Here is a 25,459-nt window from a genome sequence, read left to right as displayed (position 1 = left end):
TCCAGGCACTATTATCAAAACTCTGTCTTATCTAATTAACCCCCAGGCAAACTTTTAGTGATGGTGATTCTCATCATTATTACCTTTCTACTAGTACGGAAACTGAGGCACAAAGAGCTTAAATAACTTGCCCAAAGTCACACAGTCTTAACGTAGAGCACCCGTGTGTGATGCTTATCCTGTCTTCTAGCTTCAATATCAGAGCTATTTGGAACTTGAAAGGTCATCAGACCTCTGCTTATGACAATATGAACCTGAGAGAATATGAATAAACTAAATGTAACACAAGAGATAGTTTTGATGTTCAGAACCCTCTGATGAGTGTGTACATCATGGGCTTAGACTGTCTGCTCTTCTGATGGCTTCTAGACTAGGGTAGGTCTATTAGGATAGTTCAGAAGACCAGTCGGGGTGGAGGCCTCTGCAAGGCCCTCCACGGATGCCGTCCCACTCAGGTCTCAAAGCAAGTGGTTTCTGCCCTCTGGGCCTCTGTCTTCTCATCTGTAAATTGGGTGGTTTGGAATAATCTCCAGGGTTGCCTCCACCTGTCATGCTCTTTGATTATGACGTTTATTTACACATAAGGGGACCCTCTGGGGCTTCTGGAGGTCACTCCCCAGCTCTGTTTCTCTCAGGCCTTTCTCCTCCTGGCCTCCCAGACTTGCCCAGGCACCCTGTATGAGGCTATGGTTCACTCTTCCTTTGTGACACAACAAGGGACACTGAGGAATTTCAATATTCAATTTCTAGATAGCAGACTGTTTTGACTACATTCCATGTGTGTCCGCAACCTCCTTCCCTTAGCTCGTCCTCTCGTTCTTGCTGAAATTGTCCAAGTACATCTGGAACCTCTGATGTGTTATTTCCATGCTGCTCTAAGAACTATTGCCATCTCTCTTTAGTCCTGGCCCAGATGTCCTAAGCCATCATCATGCCCCTGCTCAGACGGTGGTTGGACTCTCTTGTGACTGGACTTACGCTGGAAAACATCAAATCACCTTCTGAGGCCTGTGCTGCCCTGCACTTCCTAGAGCCATATCTTCGAGGAAATACATTTTTTAGAGTCATAGGAGGTCTGAGGGAGAGACCTAGTTCAGCCTGCCCCCTCCCCTGGGCTTATCCTCTGTCACTTTATAGTCCCGGGAACTGAGGCTCAAAGATGCTGAATGCCGTATCCAAGGGTCGGTGAGTGGAGAGAATGTTCTAGGTCCCAGACCAGCACCCTGCCTTACTCGGTACTGCCCTTACCAACACACACTCACTTCTATCTCATGTCAAAGGTTACAAAAAGTCAGTGATTATGGTATTAATTAATGGCAAAAGTTTAGCCTTGTCTTTGTAAATTGCCCCTTTTTGTTACCTCAGAGGAAGCTTTTAGGCGGGAGCCTTAGGCATGTCACTCGGTTCCACTGTACCCCAGGGTTTTATTATCTTCAAGTGGAAAAATGCACCTGGCTCTTTCTATCACATAGGAGTGTTGTGGGAATAAATGAGTATGGATTTTTCCAGGCCTTAGAGCCATTCCAAGGATCACACATTTTGTGTAAAATTGCATTCACTCTTCTGATTGTTTGTCTAAGGCTTTCTTTAAATCTGATTCATATATTTTTATATTCATAGTGATTATAAAAGGTACATTCTGAATTTTGACAGTGTGATTGTTCCTAATTTCACTGGTTATTGGAAAACAATGAGCCTTAAAAAAATTCTTCCACACATTGGAAGTAGATATTGTGGGTTGGGACTACTTATGTGATTATTGAAAAATTGAGTTAAGGCAGAATCAAGATGAGAATTTGTAAAGTTTTATTTGCCAGGCCATTATGGGAGGGCCTATGGCCTTATACAAAATCTGTAATAAATAATTATCAATGTCTGAAACTGAAGGGAAAGGCAAAGAATTTGGAAGGAGATAGCATGTGTGCTAAGGAGTTTGTACATTTTTGACTCTGCCTTTCTAGCCCTTTAGTTTGTCAATCCATACGTTGCTTTGAATGTAGTAGTATTAAACATTTCATTAATGAATTAATGCAGTGAATGCAATGAACTATCATTCTTCACTGTAAAGTTTCACATTTTAATCAAACCAGAGTTGGACAGACTATAATGGGACAGGCGTTCAGGCAGGTACGTTTGTAATTATAGCACACTTAATACACTAGACTCTCCACGCTCTGCACCAGACAGATCCCCTCGTAGCCACGATTCAGTAGACTCTTGGTTCTCACGTGTGGTCTGCAGACCTGCTGCAGCTGTATCGGCGTCTTCTGCTGCTTCAGACGCCCCATCCCACACCTGCCAGGTCAGACGCTGCATTGTCACGTGATCCCCAGGTGACTCCGTTGCTCATTAGAGTTTGAGAATCGCTGACTCTGCAGCTTTCAGTTCTGTTCTTTCCCACTGGTCCGTAATAGAATGTTACATTTTCATATCCAGTACGCCTAAGAAAACAGGCTATGAAACTGATGCTGCTGTAATTCTGTCCTTTGCTAAATATAATTATCCTTTACTATTCCCCCCTCCCCCCAAAAAGTTATTTTACATGTGTTGTCAGTTTTACACAGTTTATAACCTGGTCCGCCTGTCTTTCATTAAGTTGATTGTTCCTGCTTTGATTTTTATCCCTGAAAGTAATTTGTAATCTTACAGTTCCTAGTGTTCTTGTTTTATTTGGAATAACCTTTTACAAATTAATGTTTGGGAGGAAAAAGACCGTTAAGCCAAGAGCAATGATTGCTGTTTTTGGCCAGTGTTTAAAACCCCCGAAGAGGGCATTCACTTTGATTTTCTTCCCTTTTGTTCTTAGTAGGAAGTGGTATAAAGGAGGAGTTTTATGTTTGAGGGAAAAAATCAATATAAGTAAGAATCAGACTCTTGTTGTTATAGCCATTTTCATCCTGAAAATCCTTTTCCTCCTTCGCAGCCTATCTGATGAGTTTCAGCTGTCTTCATCATTTAACATGGCCAGTTCCTGCTTTTTAAAATCATTGGGAGTTACACTGATTTCCCGCCCCCTTCTCTCAAGTTTTCTCATAAGCTAAGGAAAGCAAATTCAGTTAATTGGCAGGAGCGGCTCTGCACTTGGCAGTTGTGCCCGGCTACATTCAGATCAGGATGTGCTGTCTCAGGATGTAAAGACAGCAGCCGAGGTGCCAGGGCTGGTCCTGGAGATGAGAACGTGCTCACTTCCCTCAGCCCGAGGAGGCCCTCCACAAGTTGCTGCACCACCGCAGTGTCACTAAGACCTCACACGGCTCAGTCCTGCTGGATTTCATCTGGGAAAGAAGGAAAGGTTAGGGAGGCTTGAACATTCTAGACTGATGGGGAACTCTCACTGACAGTCATGATGCAGTGATACCACCTGCCTCTCTAAAGATATCTGTGTCCCCCTAACTAGACAGACTTTGGTTCGTTGGGGCTTTCAAATGCCCACTTCGGGAGAGGAAGGTGAAGTGGGACTGTCTTTCCCTGTGAATCCCTCATACGCCGTCCAGTGGGGCTGGGCAGGGAATGGAGGTCGGTTCTCAAGGGCACAGTTAGCAGAGGCGAAGACCAGGCTTCCTCAGATGCTGGGGGTTTGCTGATCCACTAGCCTGGTGACCAGTGTAAGACGGTTGGGGGAAAGCGGGACAGACTTCCTGGAGGCTCTAGGAAAACAGATTCAAACAGGGGAGTCACAGGTGAGAGCAGGGGAGACAGCAGGAGTGACAGTGAGTATGGAATGGAATGCTAGATCCTGGAGTGAAGTGATTGCAGAAGAGCGCCCGCTCAGAGCCCTGCCCCATCCTCTCCAGGAGATGAATCATCCTCAAAAATGGCTGAAGTGGGGTGGAGGATGGGCCAGGTCAGAAACTTCTGGAGCTGGGTTAGAGCACACCTGCCCAGGCCAGGCCCTCCCAGGGCAGCCGTGGGCCACAGGGTTTAGTAATTAAGTTGTTTACTACTTGAGTAGTTGACTAGTTGAGAACTTGGGTTCCGAGCCAGCCATACTGCAGATGGCATTCTGGCTCTTCCCCTTACTAGCTGTGTGACTTTCTCCCAACGATTATACCTCTCTGATCCCCATCTCCTCGTCTGTACAACGACGGTGATATCACTAGTAACCATTTCATGGGAATGTTATCAGAGCTGGGAGAAGTCCTCTGTGTATAACGCTTGGCAGAATACCTGTCACACAAGGAAACACTCAGGGAAAGTAAGATGTCCTTTCATGGCTGGAACCTAATTTTATTGAGAGGGAAATCTCAGCTCTTGTCCAACTCAAAAGAACAAGGTGAACAAAGTAACTTTGATTATAATTCTAGACATTAGAATCGCTGTTTTCCTTTCTGCCATTTGAGGTACAATGAATAGAAAATGTTGTCCTCCTACTTACCAACTTCTTCCAAACACAGATGTTTTTGAAAACTTGTGGTGACAACAAATGACCTGGAAATTAGTCTTTAACCGGTTCTCTTCCCTCCTCCCCTGTCTTCCCACGGGAAGAATTCCCTGACCAGGAGTGCACCCCTTCCCAACGACTCCCAAGCCCGCAGCGGAGCCCGTTTCCACACGTCCTATGACAAGAGGTACATCATCAAGACCATCACGAGTGAAGATGTGGCTGAAATGCACAACATCCTAAAGAAATACCACCAGGTAATGTTTATCTTTATGTGAAACTCTGAGAAGGTTGACATTTGTGACAAATTATCATCAAGGCCAAAGATTTAAATATATAGTTAGGACATGACTAGAACACATTTGACAGAAAAATTCCCTCTAGCTGTGTTTTTAAAAATTACTGTGGCCGGATTACCGACAGTTAACATTTAGGAATGAATAGATCGGTAGTTAATAGACGTAACACGTTTAATCTAAATACCCTTCTGTACAATAGTTGTGATGATTACCACTCTGATTTTAAAATCACTCTGCTTAAGGTTTGGCAACATTTCGGAAGTGATTTTGCACGTGCTGGAAGTGAGGTGCTGACCTCTGAGTATTTATCCATTTACACCTACAGATCCTCTCCTGCTTGCACAGGTCTCTTCCTGTCCTGGCCCCAGAAAGGCCCACCGCCCCCACCACCACCACTCACAATCTCCTGCCCAGAGAAGTTTCTGATTTTAGAAAGTGTTTGTCTACTCACCACCTCCTTTTCACGTCAGCATTATCCCCTCATCATCACCTGGGCATAAAGTGAAACTACCCTTGGGAACAGCCATCTCTTTCTGTTTCTTTCCCACCCCCCAACCCCCCCTCCCCGACTCCCTTCCTCAGTACGTTCCAGCACAAGGGCCTGGTAGAGCACACGATCCCAGCCCCCAGCTAGAGCTGTATGAGGTCATACTGTGAAGTAGTAACAGCATGAAGTCCCACGTCAGACAGTCCTGGGTGCAGATCTCAGCCCTGTCACTCACTAATAGCCACGTGACTTCCAGACTTTAAAGCCTCAGCTTCTTGATTTATACGGTGGAGATGGAAACATCAGCTGACTCCGGAGCCCTGACGATTGTGGGGCAGGCACTCAGCACAGTGCCTGCCACACGCCAGGCTCTCCACACGTGGTGGTGGTCATAGCAGTCATCAAGTCCTACACCAGTGGCCAGTAACAACAGTGTCACCTTGAGAAAGTGTAGTCTTATGGCATGAATATGACCATTGATGGCAATATCGCAGCAGCCACCTTGAGAACTGGTGTTTAAACCACACACTGAAACACACACAAACATACACACACGCTGTTGCTGTTAACCAGAGGCTTCTCAAGTGTTTAAACCATCACATCAAGTACCAGCCTCTCAAAGTGACTCCTTCAAAGGTACTGCTTGGTTGGATTTGTAGGCTCTGAGGTGCCTGTAAAAGTCAGCTTCCTTCCTTTACTGTCACGCTTTCTGCTGACATCAGGAATTATTTCTTTTTTTTTATAAATTTACTTATTTATTTATTTCCTTATTTTTTGGCTGCGTTGGGTCTTCGTTACTGCATGCAGGCTTTCTCTAGTTGCGGCGAGCGGGGGCTACTCTTCGTTGCGGTGCGCAGGCTTCTCATTGCGGTGGCTCCTCTTGTTGCAGAGCACGGGCTCTAGGCACGCGGGCTTCAGTAGTTGTGGCACGCGGGCTCAGTAGTTGTGGCTCGCAGGCTCGCAGGCTCTAGAGCACAGGCTCAGTAGTTGTTGCTCCGTTGACATGTGAGATCTTCCCGGACCAGGGCTCGAACCTGTGTCCCCGGAGTTGGCAGGCGGATTCTTAACCACTGCGCCACCAGGGAAGCCCCAGGAATTATTTCTTGGCAGTTGCTTATTCTTCTCAAATATGAACAACTGCATTTTAAAAAATTTTTAATTTTTTTTTAACATCTTTATTGAGTATAATTGTTTTACAATGGTGTGTTAGTTTCTGCTATATAACAAAGTGAATCAGCTCTACATACACATGTATCCCCATATCTCCTCCCTCTTGTGTCTCCCACCCTCCCTATGCCACCCCTCTAGGTAGACACAAAGCACCGAGCTTGATCAACTGCATTTTGCTTGCAGTGAGGTCTGTGAACATCTTGAAGCTACCTTCTGTTTCTGGAAACTTAGGACTGCCCCTCATTTGTTTTTCTCAAAAACACTGTTCAGCCTCTAAATCCATTAAACATCTAATCAATCTTTTATAACATCTATTCCTTTTGAAATCGGTCCTACAGCGCTTATGCTGTTGCCGATTGTGAAGGAAATTTTGAAGCGCTGGGTTAGTACCTATGAGGGTAAAAATGCTCAGGCGTTGGCTTCTGAATAAATGGAATTCTAGGACGCAGCTTTAGCCATTCACTCCTCTCTGGAACTTAATGTCGCGCTGATGCATTCTTTTTCTGCTTTCTTTAAATTGTCTCAGAACTCTTAAAGCAATGTGATACTTCAGTGACTGATGAAAACATATTATTCTGATAAGTGACTATGATACTATTCTAATACAGTGTGACATGCAATTCAAATATCAACTTCTTGATGACATCTTTGAGTTCAGAATTTTTTGACTATACAGAAATTACAGTTTGAAACGTCTCCTCTGGGGTAGTTACTGTAACAAACATGCAGATTTGACATATCATCATTATTACATAAAATACATTGGGGAGCAAAATATTAACATGCTCCAGGGGCTGTCACAGTACTAAATATTTCATTTCACTGCTACAGAATGATTATTTTCTTGGTATATTCTTTATCCAGAAAAAGCTCATTTCTCATTTCTTCAGCATCTGTGTTTTGCTTCTTATAAAAAGTATTTTAAATATAAAGGGTCTTAGTGTTAACCTTAAAACAGAGTGTTGTAGGTCAATTATTCTTGAAAAACAAACAAAGCCATAGAAAAAGGGATCAGATTTGTGGTTACCAGAGGTGGGGGAATTGGATGAAGGTAGTCAAAAGGTGAAAGCTTCTAGTTATAAGTACTTGGAATGCAATGTACAACATGATAAATATTAACGCTGCTGTGTGTTATATATGCAGGCTGTTAAGAGAGGAAATCCTAACAGTTCTCGTCACAAGGAAAATACGTTTTTCCTATTTCTTTGCTATTGTGTCTCTGTGAGATGCTGGATGTTCACTAAACTTACTGTGATCATCATCTCATGACGTATGTGGGAAATCAAATCATTATGTGGTATACCTTAAACTTTGTACAGTGCTGTATGTCAATCATATTCAATAAAGCTGGAAGAAAACAAGTTTTAAATAAACAGAGGTAAAGGGTCTTAGTGATTGAGAGTCACCATTGTTAATATGATTTATTTAAAGGACACTACATTGAAAGTCAGGAGACCTAAGTCATAGTTTGTCACAAACTGGTTACTTAAGCGATCTCTGAACCTCAGTTTCCCCATCTGCATTTCATTCACCCTTTCATTCGTTTGTGCATGTATTTACCCTCTTTCTTCTTGAAGTGTAATTGACTTACAATATTATACTGGTTTCAGGTGGGCAGCATAGTGCTGCGATATTTTTATAGATTATGCACCACACAAAGCTATTATAATACTATTGACTGTTTTCCCTGTGCCGTGTATTTACTCTTGACCTAATTCCAGAGAGGATGTAAGGTGGCCCAGACTACTTTTAGGATTTATGTCTAGTCAAAATTTTTCTGTCTCCTGCTTCAGTGGGGACTGTCAGTTCATATATTTCTTCTTGCTTTTTGTTGCTTTTACCTTCGAATGTGCCTTTGCTTCTGAAAATCCCCACCCCGTCTGGACAGGTCAGTAGGCGTGTTCAGATCCCAGATCAGTAGATGGACAGGCTCTCAGAGAGGGCGGCTCCTGCGGAATAAATTGGATGGGCTTTCTGACAGCTTTGGTTACTCTGTGGCGCTTGACGTCTCTTTTTTCTTTTCTTTCATTGTTTTATTGTTTTAGTAAGATATATCCGGAGGTGCAGCTGTATTCTGGAAGGTTAAAATTACCCCGAGGCCAGCCTCTGGAGAAGTAGAACATTGCTAGATATTTAAATAAATTCCTCTTAGGGTTAATTTTCTGATGAGCCAACCTCACCAGCAGTGCTGTGTGACAGGTGGTTTTCAGGGCACACACTCTGCAGCTGACTGCTTTGCTCCCGACCTGCTGTGTGACCTTGGCCAAGTTTCCTATCCTCTCTGCACCCACTTCTCTGTCTATACAATTTGGATAATAGTACCTCCTTCATCCAGTGTTGTACTAATCAGGTGAATTGATATTTATTATATAACCTGCTCAGAGTAGTGCCTGGTATATGATAAGTGCTATGTAAATGATCGAATAAGATCATTAAATACCTTTCTTGCACATACTTAGTTGCCATAGTCCCAGTGTCGAAATCATTTGCTCTTTGAATCCACTAGGGGGCCTGGTTTCTGGTAGAGTGTGGCACAGATGGAGAAAAATCTGAAGATTCAAACCATGAGGAGTTAGATTTTTTTTTTCCAAGCTCCAGCATCTTGCCTTAGTCCTTATTTGCTGCCCAAATCCTACCCTAATTTCCACTGTTCGCTAAGAAAAAATAGCATCATCTTTCAGACGAACGGAAAATTTATATTAAGCAGAGCAAACTTTTATGTCTCTTCCTTTTTCTCTTTTTTTATGGTTGGGAAAATAACTTAGTGCTTTGGTGTAAATATCCTTTTCTTCAAATTTCTGTTAGGTTAGGACAAACTCAGGTCTTACAAATTACGATTATCCAAAGAAGAGGGGATATATGTATATGTACAGCTGATTCACTTTGCTGTGCAGCAGAAACTAACACAACATTGTAAAGCAGCTATACTCCAATAAAAATTTAAAAATATAATAAATAAATGGCGATTATCACCTGATTAGCTGAGCAATGCTGAAGAGCATTCAAAAAGGAAAAAATGGTCAAGAACCTTCTTGAATGTCTTATTTCTTCGAAATTGACTGATTTTTCTTTTTTGACCTGAATTCATTGGGAGTTTTGGTATCGTGTGGCTTCGGCTTTAATTAAGAGTCAATGTCAATAAAATTTTAGAAATTTTAGCGGAGGGAACAAGTTCCAATGCAGATGATCAAGAAATGCCTTACAAAAATAGTGTTAGGAATATCTTTTACGTTTTTGAAATGTAGTGTTTAAATTTATTTGTTTTTTATTTCGAAGTGACTGAGTTGACAAAACTGATAAAGTAACCTAAAAATCCTTTCCTGTCCTTTGTTATTTGGGAGACAGCACCTTGAACCAAATCTAGAAGTTACACCTAAAAATCTGAAATCCTTGTTGAAAAAGCTAGCTAGTACCTCAAGTTTCAGTAAAGGATTGGGGGGTGAATGCTTGACTTTTTTGGAACCTCCTTGGAGTACATCTTTTTATCCTCCCATGAAGGACAGTCACATTGGCCGCGAACAGAGAGAAACCGAGAAAATAGGTCCCTTAAAAGCCAAAAATTAAAATTTAAAAATTGAGGGCGTGGTGCCCAAAGAGAAGAAGTTACACACTCCTTCAGCGCTTCCCAAACTGCCGATCATAGACGGAACCCCCGCGCATCTTGTAAAAAATTCACATTCCAACTCAGTAGATCGTGGGTGGACCTGAGATGCCGTGTTCTTCACGTGCTCCCGGGTGATGCTGACGAAGGCCCTGTAAGTGGCAGCACAGGACCAGCTTTCCAGAGCAGGAGAAACGTTCCGAGTCTGCTCTCTGGCTTTTCTGTTCTCTTTGGAGGAGAGGCCAGTCGAAATGTGAAAAGCACATTAAAGTGTTAAGCCCTGTAAGCACCTGGAACTGTGAGATTCAAGGCAACTCCCAGCAGAGCCTCTGTGCCTTCAGAAGCTGCACAAACTTTTCTTGCTTCTCTCTTAGTAAAGTCTGGAAGGCGCTGCCACCTCCAGGGTCCCTGTGGCCTGGGGAGCACCCCTTCCAGTTCCACTCTGCAGACACTTTGCAGGTGGGGGCGTCACCGTCTGTTCCCAGCGTCCCAGCCGTCGTTCCCCAGGTTTCCAGCTGCGCAGCCCACTCAGCAGCAAGTGTTTCCTGCAGCACGTTATCTCCAGTTTCTTGAATTCCCGTTGTTCTTTTTTCTTCATACATCGCCTGTCTCCCCGCCTCTCTCCAGCATCTACGGATTTGACATTTTCATTCCAGCCTCCACGGCGCTTCACTTTCCTTTCCCGTTTTCCGTCTCCAAACATCTCTGCTCCGTTTGGGATAAATTTCTCAGCTGTGTCACCCACTCCTAATTCTCTATTCAGCTGTTCTAATCTGTTGCCTCCCTGTCCAATGGTTTTTTATTTCAATGATCATATTTTTCCTTCTAGAAGTTCCATTTAAAAAAATCCACCAGTGCACTCCTGACCGTTTTTTATTATATATGCTCATTTCTGAACTTGCATCCTTTTATTTCTTCAAATGCTCTATGCATAACTCTTCAAGTTCTATTTCCGGTAGTCCTAAGCGCTGCCATTCCTGGAGGTCCTGAATCTGTTGCCTCTTGCGTCTGCTGCTCAGGAGTGACTGGCCTGAGCAGAAGGCCTACAGCATGTGGAGTCAGGATACTGATTAGGGATGGAAGCCAGTGAGGGAGGAGGAAAGGAGGAAGACTGGACAGAGGGGGAGGGGCAGGCTGCCAGCCAACCTGGTGGGGCCCTTTGGGGTCCTCCACCCAGATGCGGCCATGTTGGGCCAAAGGGACAGGAAGGCAGGCCCAGAAGGAGCTGCCAACCAAAGGCTGCTGACTGCACTGCAGAGCTGGGCAGCCAGGCCTCCCAGAGCGCGTAACACCGGGATGCTTGGGGCGGTCCATCTGCATTTCAGTTGTAACCACTGAGTAAACTCCATCTATACTTATGGTAAGGTGAGTTTTTTTGTTTTGGTTTTTTTTGGCCACACTGCACGGCTTGTGGGACCTTAGTTCCCCAACCGGGGGTTGAATCTGGGCCCTTGGCAGTGAAAGCTCAGAGTCCTAACCACTGGACCACCCGGGAAGTCCCTGATAAGGTGTTTTTTACAAAGCCATATCATCTTTAATGATGATGTTATGTATGGGTCTCTAGAACAGCATAACAAACAGAGTTAGGGGCACCAATGTTTGCATTCAGGTACATTCTGCAGTATCTCAGTACTAAGAATGTTTGTAAATACTGCAGAGGAATGTTTATTCCTTTTAAGCCTGCTTTTTATTAAGTTTAAGAAAAGTAGTAAAATTTTATACTTACATTAGCTTAAATGGAGTCATCCTTACATTCTTTTATGACTTAAAACTATTTGAAACCGAAAGATATCATATTAACTGACATGGACCATTATCCCAAAATTCAAGGAATTTTGAAGGCTAATTCAAAATATTCAAGGAATGTTTGGATTATTTATTTATTTGGTCCTTTTAAAGCAAACCAATCCTTAATTTCAGGCTGGCTTCTTTCTTTTCTTTGTCTTTTCTTCCTTCCTTCCTTCCTTTTTTTCCTCTTTCCTTTTTCTCTCCTTCCCTCCTTCCTTCTTTCCCTTTTTCTTTCTTTCTCTCCCCCCCCCCACCGTTATGAAAAGAATGTTGTTGCAGCGATCTGTAAACATAGGCAGAGGCACAATAAGGATTACAGATAATTTAACCTTTCAAAAACATTAACTGAAGCAAGACTTTACATTGAAGTATTAATTTGATGCTATATTAAATTGTCACTTCAAGCCTCTAAAAAAAATGAGTGAAACATGATAATAACAGCAATTTCCAAGAGCTGGAGCCCAGGTTCACACTATCATGCGGAGATATAAATATTTATCCGTTCCAGTACATCACTTAGAATCCTCTCTGCTGAAACCTTCAGTCAGCTGTGAGTCTTTTAATGGCATTTCATTTTGCATGAGAAGAAGCAACAAATCGGGGATTCATAATACTTGTTATTCTTGCTGAGCACCCAAGAGCAAAGGAAACCGAGATCTTGTGGCTGTTGCATTTTATGTTTTTAAAATTCCTATTTCACCACGTCAATTTGTCATTACATTACAGTTCTGACAAGCTGTTATATAGGAAAAAGCTCTAAGGGAGACTAATGAAGAGATAAAATTTGCCTTTACTGGTGACACCATGGAGTTTTCGTACAAGAAGATATTTTTTAAAAGAAGACAGAAAAAAGTAAAAACTGTTATTGGTTACAGATGAACATTGCCAGCAAATACAAGTGTCTGAGAAGCACTCTTGGAAAACACAGAAGCCACTGCAGGATAAATGACAACGCAAGGTGACACGAGGCATCCAGCTATGAAAATGCAAAAGTGAAAAATACTTAATAAAAAACAATATTTTAAAAATGCAAATGTAGGTCATGCCGTGAGTTTAACACTGAGAATATGGACGCTGATCCCAAGAACACTTGTGATGGTTTTAGCTCCATATAGTAAGTGTAAGAAGAATTGATGACCATCAAGGTCACTTTTTAAAAATTTGGGACTAACTGTTCCATGCCTTATTCAGATGGAAGCTCAGTGTCATCACTGAATCGCAAGCATCTGAAAGCTGCCAGTTCATGTGCCAGACAAGACTTTCCCTGTTTGATGTGAGAGAAGGTGACCTAGAGAGCCTGGAGGGGTGGAAATAACAGGCCAGCTTTGGGCCACAGATGGGAAGGCCTCTGGGAAAGGAGCGGATCTAAGGAGCCACTGAGAGGAAGGCTCTGCAGGCTTGTACGTACACAGCTGGGGCCCTCAGAACAGTCAGCCCTCTGGCAGGTGTGTGCTCTTAATTCCTGAGCCACACGTGGATGACCAGCTTCGCCAAGTGTTTGGTCCACTTGTGACCTCTTGTCTCCCTTGGGACCTCAGAGTGGCACAGGGCAGAAGTCCACAGACTCATCTGACCTCTAGGGAAGAGTCTACTGGGTGGCACTAGGGCACTGCACCTGTTGAGTCTGTAAACAGATTTTAACATGGCAGACAAGGAACATCTGCGTTATGTCCTTTGCCAGTTAGGCAGGATTGCCTTGTAGCCACATCAGAACAGTGGTTGAAAGTGAAAGAAATACCTACACTTATTTTTATTTTATTTTATTTTATTTATTTTATTTCATTTATTTTATTTATTTATTTTTTGGCCACGCTGAGCTGCTTGGGGGATCTTGGTTCCCCGACCAGGGACTGAACCTGTGCCCTGGCAGTGGGAGCACCGAGTCCCGACCACTGGACCGCCAGGGAATTCCCCTACACCGTTTTTAAAGAGTGACCCTCGGGATTAAGTCGCTATTTCTCCATTCTTGTAATTACAAGAATTCGAAATTAAGCATTTAAAAAGGATGAAGCAAAGGTTCATCCTTAGATTGTCTTGTAATCAAATCAACAATGTTAAAAAGAAATTAATAGATGCTGAGGCTGTAACTATTAAACAAAGGTTGCTCGTGCCAAAAACCTGATCATGATACTGTAGTGCTACCAATACACCCTTTTAAAATAATTTTTGAAGCATTTATTTACAGGTTGTTTTGTTAATTTGTCAGTGGTTAAGCTTTTGAAGGGGAAGTGCTTAGAGTTCTGATCCTAAAAGCAATATGAGTGAGAAATATAATTTTTTAGTGTTTCTTTCACATTTACAAAAATATCGCCTCACTTTATAAATAAATACACACACATGCAACGTTATTCATTTTTGGTAAGTCTGTTCTGTGGAGATTCCCTGAAATTGGGAGTTCCCATCCTGCATTTAAACAGAATCCATTTCTCAGGGAGCATTTGAGGAGCACATCAGGTGCAAGCTTGCCTCCGTCGCCCTTTCCTTCCCTACTTCCTTTCCCACCCCTCGCCCCAGGGTCCTGGTTTCGTCTGGCTCCTGCTTGAATCACCGCCATCCTTGCAGTGCTGTTTCCCTGATCTTCACACCCTTCACAAAACCCCTATGCTCTCACTACTAATCTTATGCCTCATCTCCAAATGCAGAGACACAGAGAGGTTGAATAATTCCCCAAGGTCACACAGCTAGTGAATGTGGAGCTGGATCAGGAAGGCTCGAGCAGCGTGCTGTGGCCATGAGTTTACAGTCTCCCTAGATGTGGGATAACGTCCAGTAGTTTGTGGGGTGGGGGAACCCTCATAGATGTGCCCACTGATGTAGGGGGTGTGTGCACAGCATTTCCTGGGTCAGCTGGTGAAGAATCTGAGGGGAATCGTATCTGGGCCTGTTTGTGTCAACTCCCACACGCAGTGACTCCGTGTGCAGTGGTGCCCCAGCCCAGGTGCTCACAGACCCAGTGAGACCTTCCTCCACTGACGTGAAGCAGCGTCTTCCCGGTGCGCCCACCCAGAAATTCAGTTCACGGGGAGAATTTTCTCTTCTGCAAAGTTTTGATGCATAAATGCTTTCTAAACCTTTGCTACCAACTGCTGCTTGTCAATACTGAACTCTAACGTGAGAGGCTTTCTGTGGTTGTGGTTTTGTACATATTTATAAACTCAGGAGTTTTAAGTTTATTAACTCTCTATTTTTCAAGGTGTTCATCAGAGAGCCTCATAGGTGAGCCTTGCCTTTGAGAACAAGTGCACATAGAAACTTGCTGGATGAAGTGGATCAAATTTGATCTGTTTTTTTTAACATGGAGTAACTTATGTAATCTTAAAGATAGAGGAGTTGTAGAATGTAATCTGTGTGTGTGTTTTCCCCTGGGGGAAAAAAACAGCTTGTCGGTGATTTCCTGTAGTCAGGTTTCTTTAATATATTCATCAATATGGTTAGTGGTCAGTATCTGCTGTGTTCCGGGTGCTCTGTGACTGTACCAAGATTTTGATCTAAGAGATATCTTTTACCAGCAGGACTTTTAAAAGGTAGGCCATGATGAGAATAACTGAGCAGAATGGCACAAAGGCAGGGGACCTGAACAGCCAAACTGAAACCTGTGTGCCTCCATGTGTTTAAAAGGCCCATCCAGCCATCTCTCTTCAGAGGTACCAGACAACCACTCTCTTTTGTTGCTTTACATCAGATGTGAGAAATCTTCATTTCAGCCAAGAGCTCTTTACCACCTATTTTGTATTAGCGAAAATCAAGTTAATTTACTGTTTTTTGAAAGGCGAGAAATAGAAAATGTTCCTCTGATCAGACTTTGCATTAAGAGCAGGTTGTGGGTGAAACTCAGAAAAATCCATCAAACTAAAATATAGCTCAATTATGGTCGGTAAGATTTTTTTTTAAGGGCAGGAGCATCTTTAAAGTCTTCCAAAACTCTGGGTGGCAAAAATCAAACTCCTCTACTGATGCTGTTCATCTTTTCTTTAATGATAAAAACTAAAGGCTTTTAAAAAAAAAATCTTAAGTTGGTTTAATATTATCAGAGTTGATTATTACAGTGTTTACCACTAAAAAGTTTGAAAGGGCATTCTGATTACTTTCTTATTTTTATAAAATGTTCACTGTACAACAGAAAACTTCGAGCAGAATAGTTTTTTTTTTTTTAAAAAAGGAAGAAAGCAGTTACCCTAAATTTCACCATTACCATAGTGACCATTCTTCCAGACACATCTCTGTAAATAGGCACAACAGGTACCATTTTTACAATTTTGGAATCATGTTATTCATGCTGTTCAGTTATCCTAGAGAGTTCACACACATGTCATGGGAATAAAAGAGCTTTTTTGAAATCTTCTTTCCCCTTCATTTTAAAGAAAGGAAAACCTAACTTTCCTTCGGAAAGTGCAATGGGACCCAGTTTGTAAGGATGGTCTTTTGAGGAGAAGTGTCTCCATCTTGTGGCCTTTTAGAGTATCGTCATTCAAGACTGATAAACGCATGTTGTGTTTTTGCAACTCTCCTTGGAAATGGTGTCAGTTCTGGGACTTGTTCAGTGGATTTGATGAATCCAACGTGGGGCCAGAGTGTGTCCATCTGTCTGTAGACTGGGGGCAAGCCCTTTTTCACACCGCTGCTCTGGTGAGCAGTTTATTTATTTCTTCACTGACATGAATTTTTTATTCAATGTCACTTGTAAATATACAAAGTATTCATTTTAATGTATCCAAAAAAAGAAGAATATTTTTTCATAAATTATTTTTTTTAATTTTATTGAAGTATAGTTAATTTATAATGTATTAATTTCTGCTGTACAGCAAAGTGACTCAGTTATACATATATATATTCTTTTCCACTGTGGTTTGTCACAGAATATTGAATATAGTTCCCTGTGCTATACAGTATGATGTTGTTTATCCATCCTATGTATAATAGTTTGCCTCTGCTAAAATCAAATTCCCATTCCTATCCTCCCTCCCCCTTGGCAACCACAAGTCTGTTCTCTATAGTTGTGAGTCTGTTTTTGTTTCATAGCTATGCTGATCTGTATCGTATTTTAGATTCCATATATAAGTGATATATGGCATTTGTCTTTCTCGTTTACTTCGCTTAGTATGATAATCTCTAGGTCCATCCATGTTGCTGCAAATGGCATTATTTAATTCTTTTTGATGGCTGAGTAATATTCCATTGTGTATATATATACCACATCTTTATCCATTCCTCTGAGGATGGACATTTAGTTTGTTTACATGTCTTGGCTATTGTAACTAGTGCTGCTATGAACAGAGGGGTGCATGTATCTTTTCAAATTATCATTTTTTCTCAGTATATGCCCAGGAGTGGGATTGCTGGATCATATGGCAACTCTGTTTTTAGTTTTTTTGAGGAACCTTCATACTGTTCTCCATAGTGGCTGCACCAATTTACATTCCCACCAACAGTGTAGGAGGGTTCCCTTTTCTCCGCACCCTCTCCAGCATTTGTTATTTGTAGACTTGTGAATGATGGCCATTCTGACTGGTGTGAGGTGGTACCTCATTGTAGTTCTAATTTGCATTTCTCTAATAATCAGTGATGCTGAGCATCTTTTCATGTGCCTGTTGGCCATTTGTATTTCCTCTTTGGAGAAGTGTTTTTCGAAAAACCAATCTTTGATTGGGTTGTTGGTTTTTTGTTGTTGTTGAGTTGTATGAGTTGTTTGTATATTTTGGAAATTAAGCCCTTGTCGGTTGCTTCATTTGCAAATACATTCTCCCATTCTGTAGGCTGTCTTTTCATTTTGTTTATGGTTTCGTTTGCTGTGCAGAAGCTTGTATGTTTGATTAGGTCCCATTTGTTTATTTTTGCTTTTATTCCTTTTGCCTTGGGAGACCAGTGGGCAATTTAAACATTAGAGTCTGAATAAGAAACAGGAAAACCAGGACTGGAGCCCAACTCTCCCAGCTTCTAACACTGAGCTTTCTCCACAATGGCCTTTTTAACCTCGACTTCAACACTGTTAAAGGAGTTGATCTTAGTGGCCAAGTCACGCTGCCTCTCAACCTCATGAAATCATCACAAAGGCTTCTAGGGAGGAAGATGGCAGCCCCAGGTAGAGTGTGATTTCACTTTAAAGGAATTACAGAAAGGACCAATCACTTGTCCTCTCACCCTACACCATTATATCCAAGTTTTGACTTTACAAATTAGTTTGGAATGTTAGGGAGAAAATATCTCTCGAGATAGAGTTGAATTTTATCTGTGTCTGCACGGTGGATGCAGACCTGTACTGCTAAAGGCAGTACAAACATGGTCATTTTCTGTAAACAGGACATTAATAGTTGGATAATAAACCATTATCACTTTGTATAAACACCAGAGCAGAAGAGTTACATTTTACATCTGAATGAACACCTTTTGACTGGATCATTTCCCCCCCTTTTTTCTTTCTCTCCTATGCAGTATATAGTGGAATGTCATGGGATCACCCTTCTTCCCCAGTTCCTGGGCATGTACCGGCTTAATGTTGATGGAGTTGAAATATATGTGATTGTTACAAGAAATGTGTTCAGCCACCGTTTATCTGTATATAGGAAATATGACTTAAAGGTAAGACTGATTTTTATTAACTTTTATTCATTAAGTTTGGTCATCCACGTTGTATGTAATTGATCATGCTGAGCACTTAGGAGGCGCCCAGAGCACAAAGCTGCCAGGAGCGCTCCTTTGTGTTAAGCGAGGACCACTTGTACCTACGAGAGATACCATGTCTATTTTATTCAACAAGTATGTATCAAACACCAGCTATGGGCCAGGCACTGCTTTAGGTGCTGGGAATAGCTCGATGAACAAAACAGACCAAACCTGCTCTCAACGAGCTGACATTCTGGTGGGTAAAGATGGATGGTAATAAGTAAAAGGGGTAAGTAAATCATGGAGTATACTAGGAAGTGATCAGTGCCATGGACAGAAGTAAAGACGGGAAGCATGGGGAAGGGATGCGGTTTGGAATAGGGTTTTGCTTCACTGCAGACCTGAAGGGAGGTGAGGGATAGGCTGAGGAGCAGGCCTGGAGACAGGCTGTTTCAGAGACCCCAAGTGAGGGGCGGACCACTGGAAATTCTGATTGTGGAGTGAGGGGATCTGACTTCTGGGATCACCGACATAGGCAACGTCCAGGTCAGGAGCTGGCAGGCTGTGACCTGCCTCCGTGGCACAGCCAACATGGCCATTTTTGTAAATCGTTTTATCGGAATCCCACAGTGCCTGTGGTTTGTGTATCGTTATGTGGTTGCACTGTAACAGCAGAGTTGAGTAGTTACCATAAAGACCGTTTTGGACCACAAAGCCTGAAATACTACCCCTCTGACCCTTTTCAGAAAAAGTTTTCCAACCTTTGGTCTTCATCAGTGGATCTTGAATTTTTTTTTTATCATCTCAGACTCCTTCACACCCTTAAAAGAGGACCCCAGAAAGCTTCTGCTTATGTACTGTATTATGTACTAATACTTACAATATTAGAAATGAGACATTGAAAAAAACTTGTTTAAAATAGTAAAACCATTACATGTTAGCATATCTTTATGAAAAATACCTTCCAAATCAAAGAGTTTAGTGGAACAGGTAGCATTGTTTTTTTATCTTTGCAAATCTCTCTAATGTCAGGTTTGGTGAGACAGAACATCCTGTCTGGTTTGGCTGTCCACCTGTTGCCAAGTTATTTGATTGAAGTGTATGAAGAAAATCAGACCTTACACAAATATGTAGTTGGAAAAGGAGAGGAGGAGTTTTTAATAACTTTTTCAGAAATTTGTGGATGTTTTCCTTTGATATCACACCTTAACCTGACAAGTGGTAATGTCTCAAAGCTGAGTTACAGTGTGGAATCTGAAATCACATCGGTGAACTTTGCGCACGTTGGCCTGGCTACGTCATGCTTTGGTCATTTGGAACGATGGATTGACTGAGTTAGGTGAACTGCTTCCTCGAGGCTATTCATATGTTTTATGACAAACTCCACTAATACCATTTGGTGCCACTGCTGGGTTTGTGCTGAACTGCCAGCAGTTTTACCCACCATTGTATCTGCAGTATCCGTGCAAATATCAAGGTGGTGAAATAGGCAAATAGTGTCTCAGTATTATTATAGAGATAGTTTTGCCTTTGCAGACCCCTGGGTGCTGAACTATGCTTTGAGAAATGCTAGTCTAAGGGAGGGGGAATGTTCTAGGCTTATCTCCTACCCTCTGCAGTTAAGCTTCCCAAATACAGCTTTGCTCTGTCCTGCCTCCGAGTCGTAGCTATTTTACAGGTGGAAATCCCAGCCTACAGGGCTACAGGGCTCTTTGGAACCATCTCCCTCATGAGGCCCTTGGCAGTGTTACTTAGCTCACTCTGCTGAGTATTATAGGTCTTTTCATTGGCCTGACTCTCCCGTGTAAGAAGCCAGTTGACCTCTGAAGCCACATGTCCTGGTTTTTTACTACTTGTTAGCTGTGTGCAAGATGCTGAACCTCTATGAGCCACAGTTTCTTCATCTGTAGAACAGAGGTGATCTTACCTCCGCTGCTGTGAGGATTAATGAGATATGTATGTGGCACGTCCACCGTAAGGCACGGCATGTGGGGAGGAGTGGATGGATTTTCATTGTCTCATCCATTCTACTGATAAGTCCCTTAAAGGCAGTTGTTTTGGTTCTACTTTTTCATCCCCCGGAAATGCTTAAGGTTAGTGCCTCTATCTTAAGCATATCCTGCTTGAGCATGTCCTGTTCAAGCATATCCTGATGTAAATTATGCTTATAGACTGGATGTTATAGTTTTAACCTTGGATGTCATGATTTCATCTCCCTTTTTAGCTTGTAGAGTAAACTTTTCTTGCCAGTACTTGCCATTGTGAGAGAACCTGGGCATCTGGCATCATTTCATGGCTCAGACTCTCAGCCTTGACTGACTTAACGTTTCTAATTTTGTTTTAATTTTTAAATTCTGAATGAATTTAAATTTGGATGAGTTTTTCCAGGCTAATGCTCTGCATTTTTACATAGAGACGAAGCTTCAGTGAGAATTAGGAGCAGAGTAAATTATATCGTAGAGGGGAAAACACACACAGAGACTAAAAAACTTGGTTAAAGATACAGAGACTCAGGTATTACACGTATTTAATACCTGAGGATTTAGCCCCCCCCCCCTTTAAATTTGGGAACATTCTTTGTTAGCAGTCAGTGTACAGAGGAAGAGACGATGGCCCGAATTCAAGAATCTGTAAAGGAAGAAACAAACCATTGCAGGTGACGGCTGCTGGGCTCAGCCAGGCAGAGGGCTCTCCTTCACGTGCTGGGTCAGCTTTGTGCTCCTCCGACACATCCCCCAGAAGCTTCGAGCATCTTCCCTGGGTTGGCAGCAGGGTCTTTCAGATCCACCAGACCTGGGAATGCTGAGCATGGGGCAGATGGAAAAGTGGCCCCAGGGACCCCCTGGCCTGGGCTTGGCCCCCTTCCCCAGTACAAGGAGTCTCCCCAGCTGTGAACACGTTGCACACATCCTGACTAATGCCTGAGCTGCTTGAAGGCAAGATGGTCATAGAGCAAAAATGTTAAGAGTGGCCAACCTAGAAGCTACTTTAAATTTTCCCAAGTCACATACACATTCTCTTAATGATTGGCTAATGCAAGTATTCCAGGCCAATAAATATCTATTTAAAACATGGTCAGGTAAATGGATCGCTCCAGTGACCTAGTCATAGTCTGGGCATCCAGTGCTGGCAGGGGAGGGAGAGCAGTCAGTCGGGCCATGATCCTCCTCCAGCCGTTCACTCAGCAAACACTGGGCGTTGCTGGGTGAGACACTGCGATGGTCACCACGGAGCACAAAGGATAAATGCTCACTGTTGTATTAACAAAGTTAGGAATTCACTGGCCATTTGTTTCCTAATCTATCTTTTGCATTAAGATCTTCCACAAACAAAGGACAGTTTCTGTTCTTGAACTCTACCCCAAAGCACCCCTGTCGGCATCAGGAACGCTCTGTCATTTCAGACAACACAGAACCGAGGGCATCATTTGGAAAACCAGTGCAGTAGAGTAGAAATTGCTGCGACCAAGAACTGTGTTTTCTTCTACTTTATACCTCTGTGCTCAGCCTAGGTTCTGACACAGAAGCGGTGCAAGGAGACGTGTGTTTGAAGGGACCTCCAAAGTGAAAGGGGCCGGGAAGTACCCACTGGGTCTTAGTCATGGTAAGTGAGGAAGCACATGCATCAGTAACCCTAAGCCAGGGGAGAGGGCATTCGGGGGCCAGGGCACGCCCCCACCTAGAGGACGCAGCGTGGGAAAGAGGCCTCTATGCCCCAGTGGTCACTGCGGCCAGCTGACGGCCCACTTCACTTTGAAGACCCTCATACCAACCACTTCTGACAATTGATGTTTGACTCCACGTTTAGTAAGTCATTGTTCACGTGATTGTCGGGTTTTCTGATTTCCAGCAGGAGGACAGGAACCAGGGAGAAGACAGCACAGGTGACACGGCAGGGAAGGGGTTGGAGACAGGTGGACAGAAATCCCTGCAGAGGGTGCAGCACACTCGGGGAGGGGCCAGAGCAAAGTCGGTGCTCATTTATTTCCGTGCTCTGCCCCGGAGTGTTTGCATATTTCACGTGAAGCTGATACCTCGCGTGCGCATGGTTTCATTATCTCTTTCTCTTTCAGGGCTCTACAGTGGCTAGGGAAGCAAGTGACAAAGAAAAGGTAAGTGCCCGGCATCTCTCTCACCTCACTCCCGCGGACATGCGGTTCTAGCCATTTCCCCTCCGCTACAGTGAGAAGCTCTTCATGGGCCTGAGGGACGTTCTCCTCCAGTTCTCTCCCTCAGGTTGGCTGCCCTGTTGGACAGTGAAGCAGTTATTAGTTTGAGGTGTGTGTGAAACATTTCCTATCAACGTGATCTTGAGAAAACAGCCGCCTCTGCTGTCAGCACGCTCCAAACTGGCAGGTACAGCCCAGCACCCGAGTCCTAGCCCCACGTTATGACTAACAGGGCAGGTGTGACCTTGAGTCAGTTTCTCTGCCTCCCTGAGTCCCAGTTTTCTCACCTGTAAAACGACAGTGTTGAGCTTCAAATTCACCAATAAAATATTGGCTTAATGAGCTTCAAACTCCTTTCCAACTATAAAATGTTAAGATCTCATTAGCGTATTTTTTGTGTGTAAAGACTTAGGGATGGACGAGGAGACTCTTTACTTTCTTCTGAGTCACTGGACATTAAGTAATACTTGAACCACATTTTGTTGATTATGCAGGATTATAAACAGATTCAACTGGAATCAGTTTAAGAATTTGGGAGGCAGCTTTCCGTGTGCAAACCTCAACTGCCCAAAATGGGGATTTGCTTACGTGAAAGGCGCCCCGGTGCTCTCAGCTTACTCCTCATGATGTTGAGGTGCCTTTTCTTGACCAAACCATTTGAAAGCTGGGCTCAAGGTTTTTGTTTCTAAATTAAGTTATTTAGGATGATATCACTCAGTTTGGGTTTGAATTTTACAGATTTGGAAATCTCCTTTTACTTATTCATCCAGAAGTTTGTGAATGTCTTTATGGTTACTGTCCTAGCTTCAGGGGCTAAAATAATGAACCACACACACATGGCCTGCAAAGCGATCCAGACATTAAATAGGAAATGACAGTATCATGTGGTAAGTGCTTTGATAGGAAACACGTAGCAAGGGCACCTAAATCTGGCTTGGTGGTCTTCCTGGAAGAGGTGATTGGAAACCTGAAGGATGAGCAGCAGTTGGCTAGAGAAAGAGGGAGCACTCGGTGCTTTCATTGGAGGCTGGGATGAGGCCGCACAGGTAAGCAGGGCCATCTAGAGTGGCTGTGGAAATAACCCAGAATAGATGGTGGCCCGACCTGGGGTGGTGGAAGAGGATAGAGAGATTGAGGAAGAAGAATCCACAGAACTCAGAGCTTGAATATGGGAGGTGAACAGTGCCAGGGAGTGTGTGTGGAGGGAGGGTGACTCCAAACTTTCTGGTTTGGACAGTGGGGGAGGTGCTGATTCCACTCATGGAAAAAGGAAGCAGGCAGAGTAGTTAGAATTGTCAGCACAGCATCAGAACAGAGATGTCCAGTAGGCATGAGAGGGCTTCAGCGGGAAAAGGGGGCTTGGGAAACCTGCCGGGAAGGATGATCAAAGACAGGGAAGTGTCAACGAGGTCACCTAGGATGAGCCTAACATGAACACTCACTCAAGTCCAGGAAGCACGGAGAGCCCCATACAAGATAAACCCAAGGAGGAACACACCAAGACACATATTAATCAAACTGCCAAAAATTAAAGACAAAGAAAAAATATTAAAAGTATCAAGGGAAAAGCAACAGTTGTTAACATACAAGGGAACTCCCAGAAGGTTATCAGCTGATTTTTCAGCAGAAACTCTGCAGGCCAGAAGGGAGTGGCATGATATATTTAAAGTGATGAAAGGGGAAAACCTACAACCAAGAATACTGTATCCAGCAAGGCTCTCGTTCAAATATGACAGAGAAATCAAAAGCTTCACAGACAAGCAAAAGCCAAGAGGATTCAGCACCAGCAAACCAGCTTTACAACAAACCCTAAAGGAACTTCTCTAGGCAGAAAATAAAAGGCCACAACTAGAAACAAGAAAATCATGAATGGGAAAGCTCACTGGTAAAGGCAAACATGAAATAAAGGTAGGGGATCATCCACACACAAATATGTCGTCAAAACTAGCAATCATGAGAACAGGAGAGTACAAATGCAGGATATTGGAAATGCATTGGAAATTAAGAGACCAGCAACTTAAAACAATCTTGTATATATATTGACCGCTATATCAAAACCTCATGGGAACCACAAACCAAAAATCTATAGTAGATACACACACAAAAAAGAAAAAACAATCCAAACACAACACTAAAGATAGTCATCAAGTCACAAGAGAAGTGAACAAAAGGGGAAAGGAAGAAAAAAGACCTGCAAAAACAAATGCAAAACAATTAACAAAATGGCAATAAGAACATACATACCTGGGCTTCCCTGGCGGCGCAGTGGTTGAGAGTCCGCCTGCCAGTGCAGGGCACACAGGTTCGTGCCCCGGTCTGGAAGGATCCCACATGCTGCGGAGCAGCTAGGCCCGTGAGCCATGGCCGCTGAGCCTGCGCGTTCGGAGCCTGTGCTCCGCAACAGGAGAGGCCACAACAGTGAGAGGCCCACGTACCACAAAAAAACAAAACAAAACATACATACCAATAATTACCTGAAATGTAAATGGATTAAATGCTCCAGCCAAGACATACACTGGCTGAATAGATACAAAAACAAGACACATATATGTTGTCTACAAGAGATGCACTTCAGATCTAGGGACACATACAGACTGAAAGTGAGGGGATGGAAAAAGGTATTTCATGTAAATGGAAATCAAAAGAAAGCTGGAGTAGCAATACTCATATCAGACAAAATAGACTTTAAAGACTGTTATAAGAGACAAAGAAGGACTCTACATAATGATCAAGGGATCAATCCAAGAAGATATAACAATTGTAAATATATATACACCCAACATAGGAGCACCTCCATATAAAAGGCAAATGCTAACAGCCATAAAAGGAGAAATCAACAGTAACACAGTAATAGTGGGGGACACCCACTCTCATCAATGGACAGATCATCCAGACAGAAAATAAATAAGGAAACACAGGCCTTAAATGACACATTAGACCAGGTGCACTTAATTGATATCTATAG

General features: G+C 42.9%; 1 protein-coding gene across 1 annotated transcript in view; it reads left to right on the top strand.

The window, feature by feature from the left end:
- The window catches only part of PIP4K2A (phosphatidylinositol-5-phosphate 4-kinase type 2 alpha), a 179,508-nt gene that overhangs the window by 114,827 nt on the left and 39,222 nt on the right, over positions 1 to 25,459 (top strand). Inside the window, exons 4-6 of the mRNA XM_082846835.1 lie at positions 4,486 to 4,638; positions 18,156 to 18,302; positions 22,399 to 22,437. Of these exons, the coding sequence (XP_082702961.1) occupies positions 4,486 to 4,638; positions 18,156 to 18,302; positions 22,399 to 22,437 (339 nt within the window). The remainder of the gene's footprint in view (positions 1 to 4,485; positions 4,639 to 18,155; positions 18,303 to 22,398; positions 22,438 to 25,459) is intronic.

The sequence above is a fragment of the Leucopleurus acutus genome (assembly GCF_964270905.1).
Source record: "Leucopleurus acutus genome assembly, chromosome: 1".
Taxonomy (NCBI): domain Eukaryota; kingdom Metazoa; phylum Chordata; class Mammalia; order Artiodactyla; family Delphinidae; genus Leucopleurus; species Leucopleurus acutus.
The sequence above is the reverse complement of the archived record's forward strand: the minus strand, read 5'-3'. Positions and strand labels throughout refer to the sequence as shown.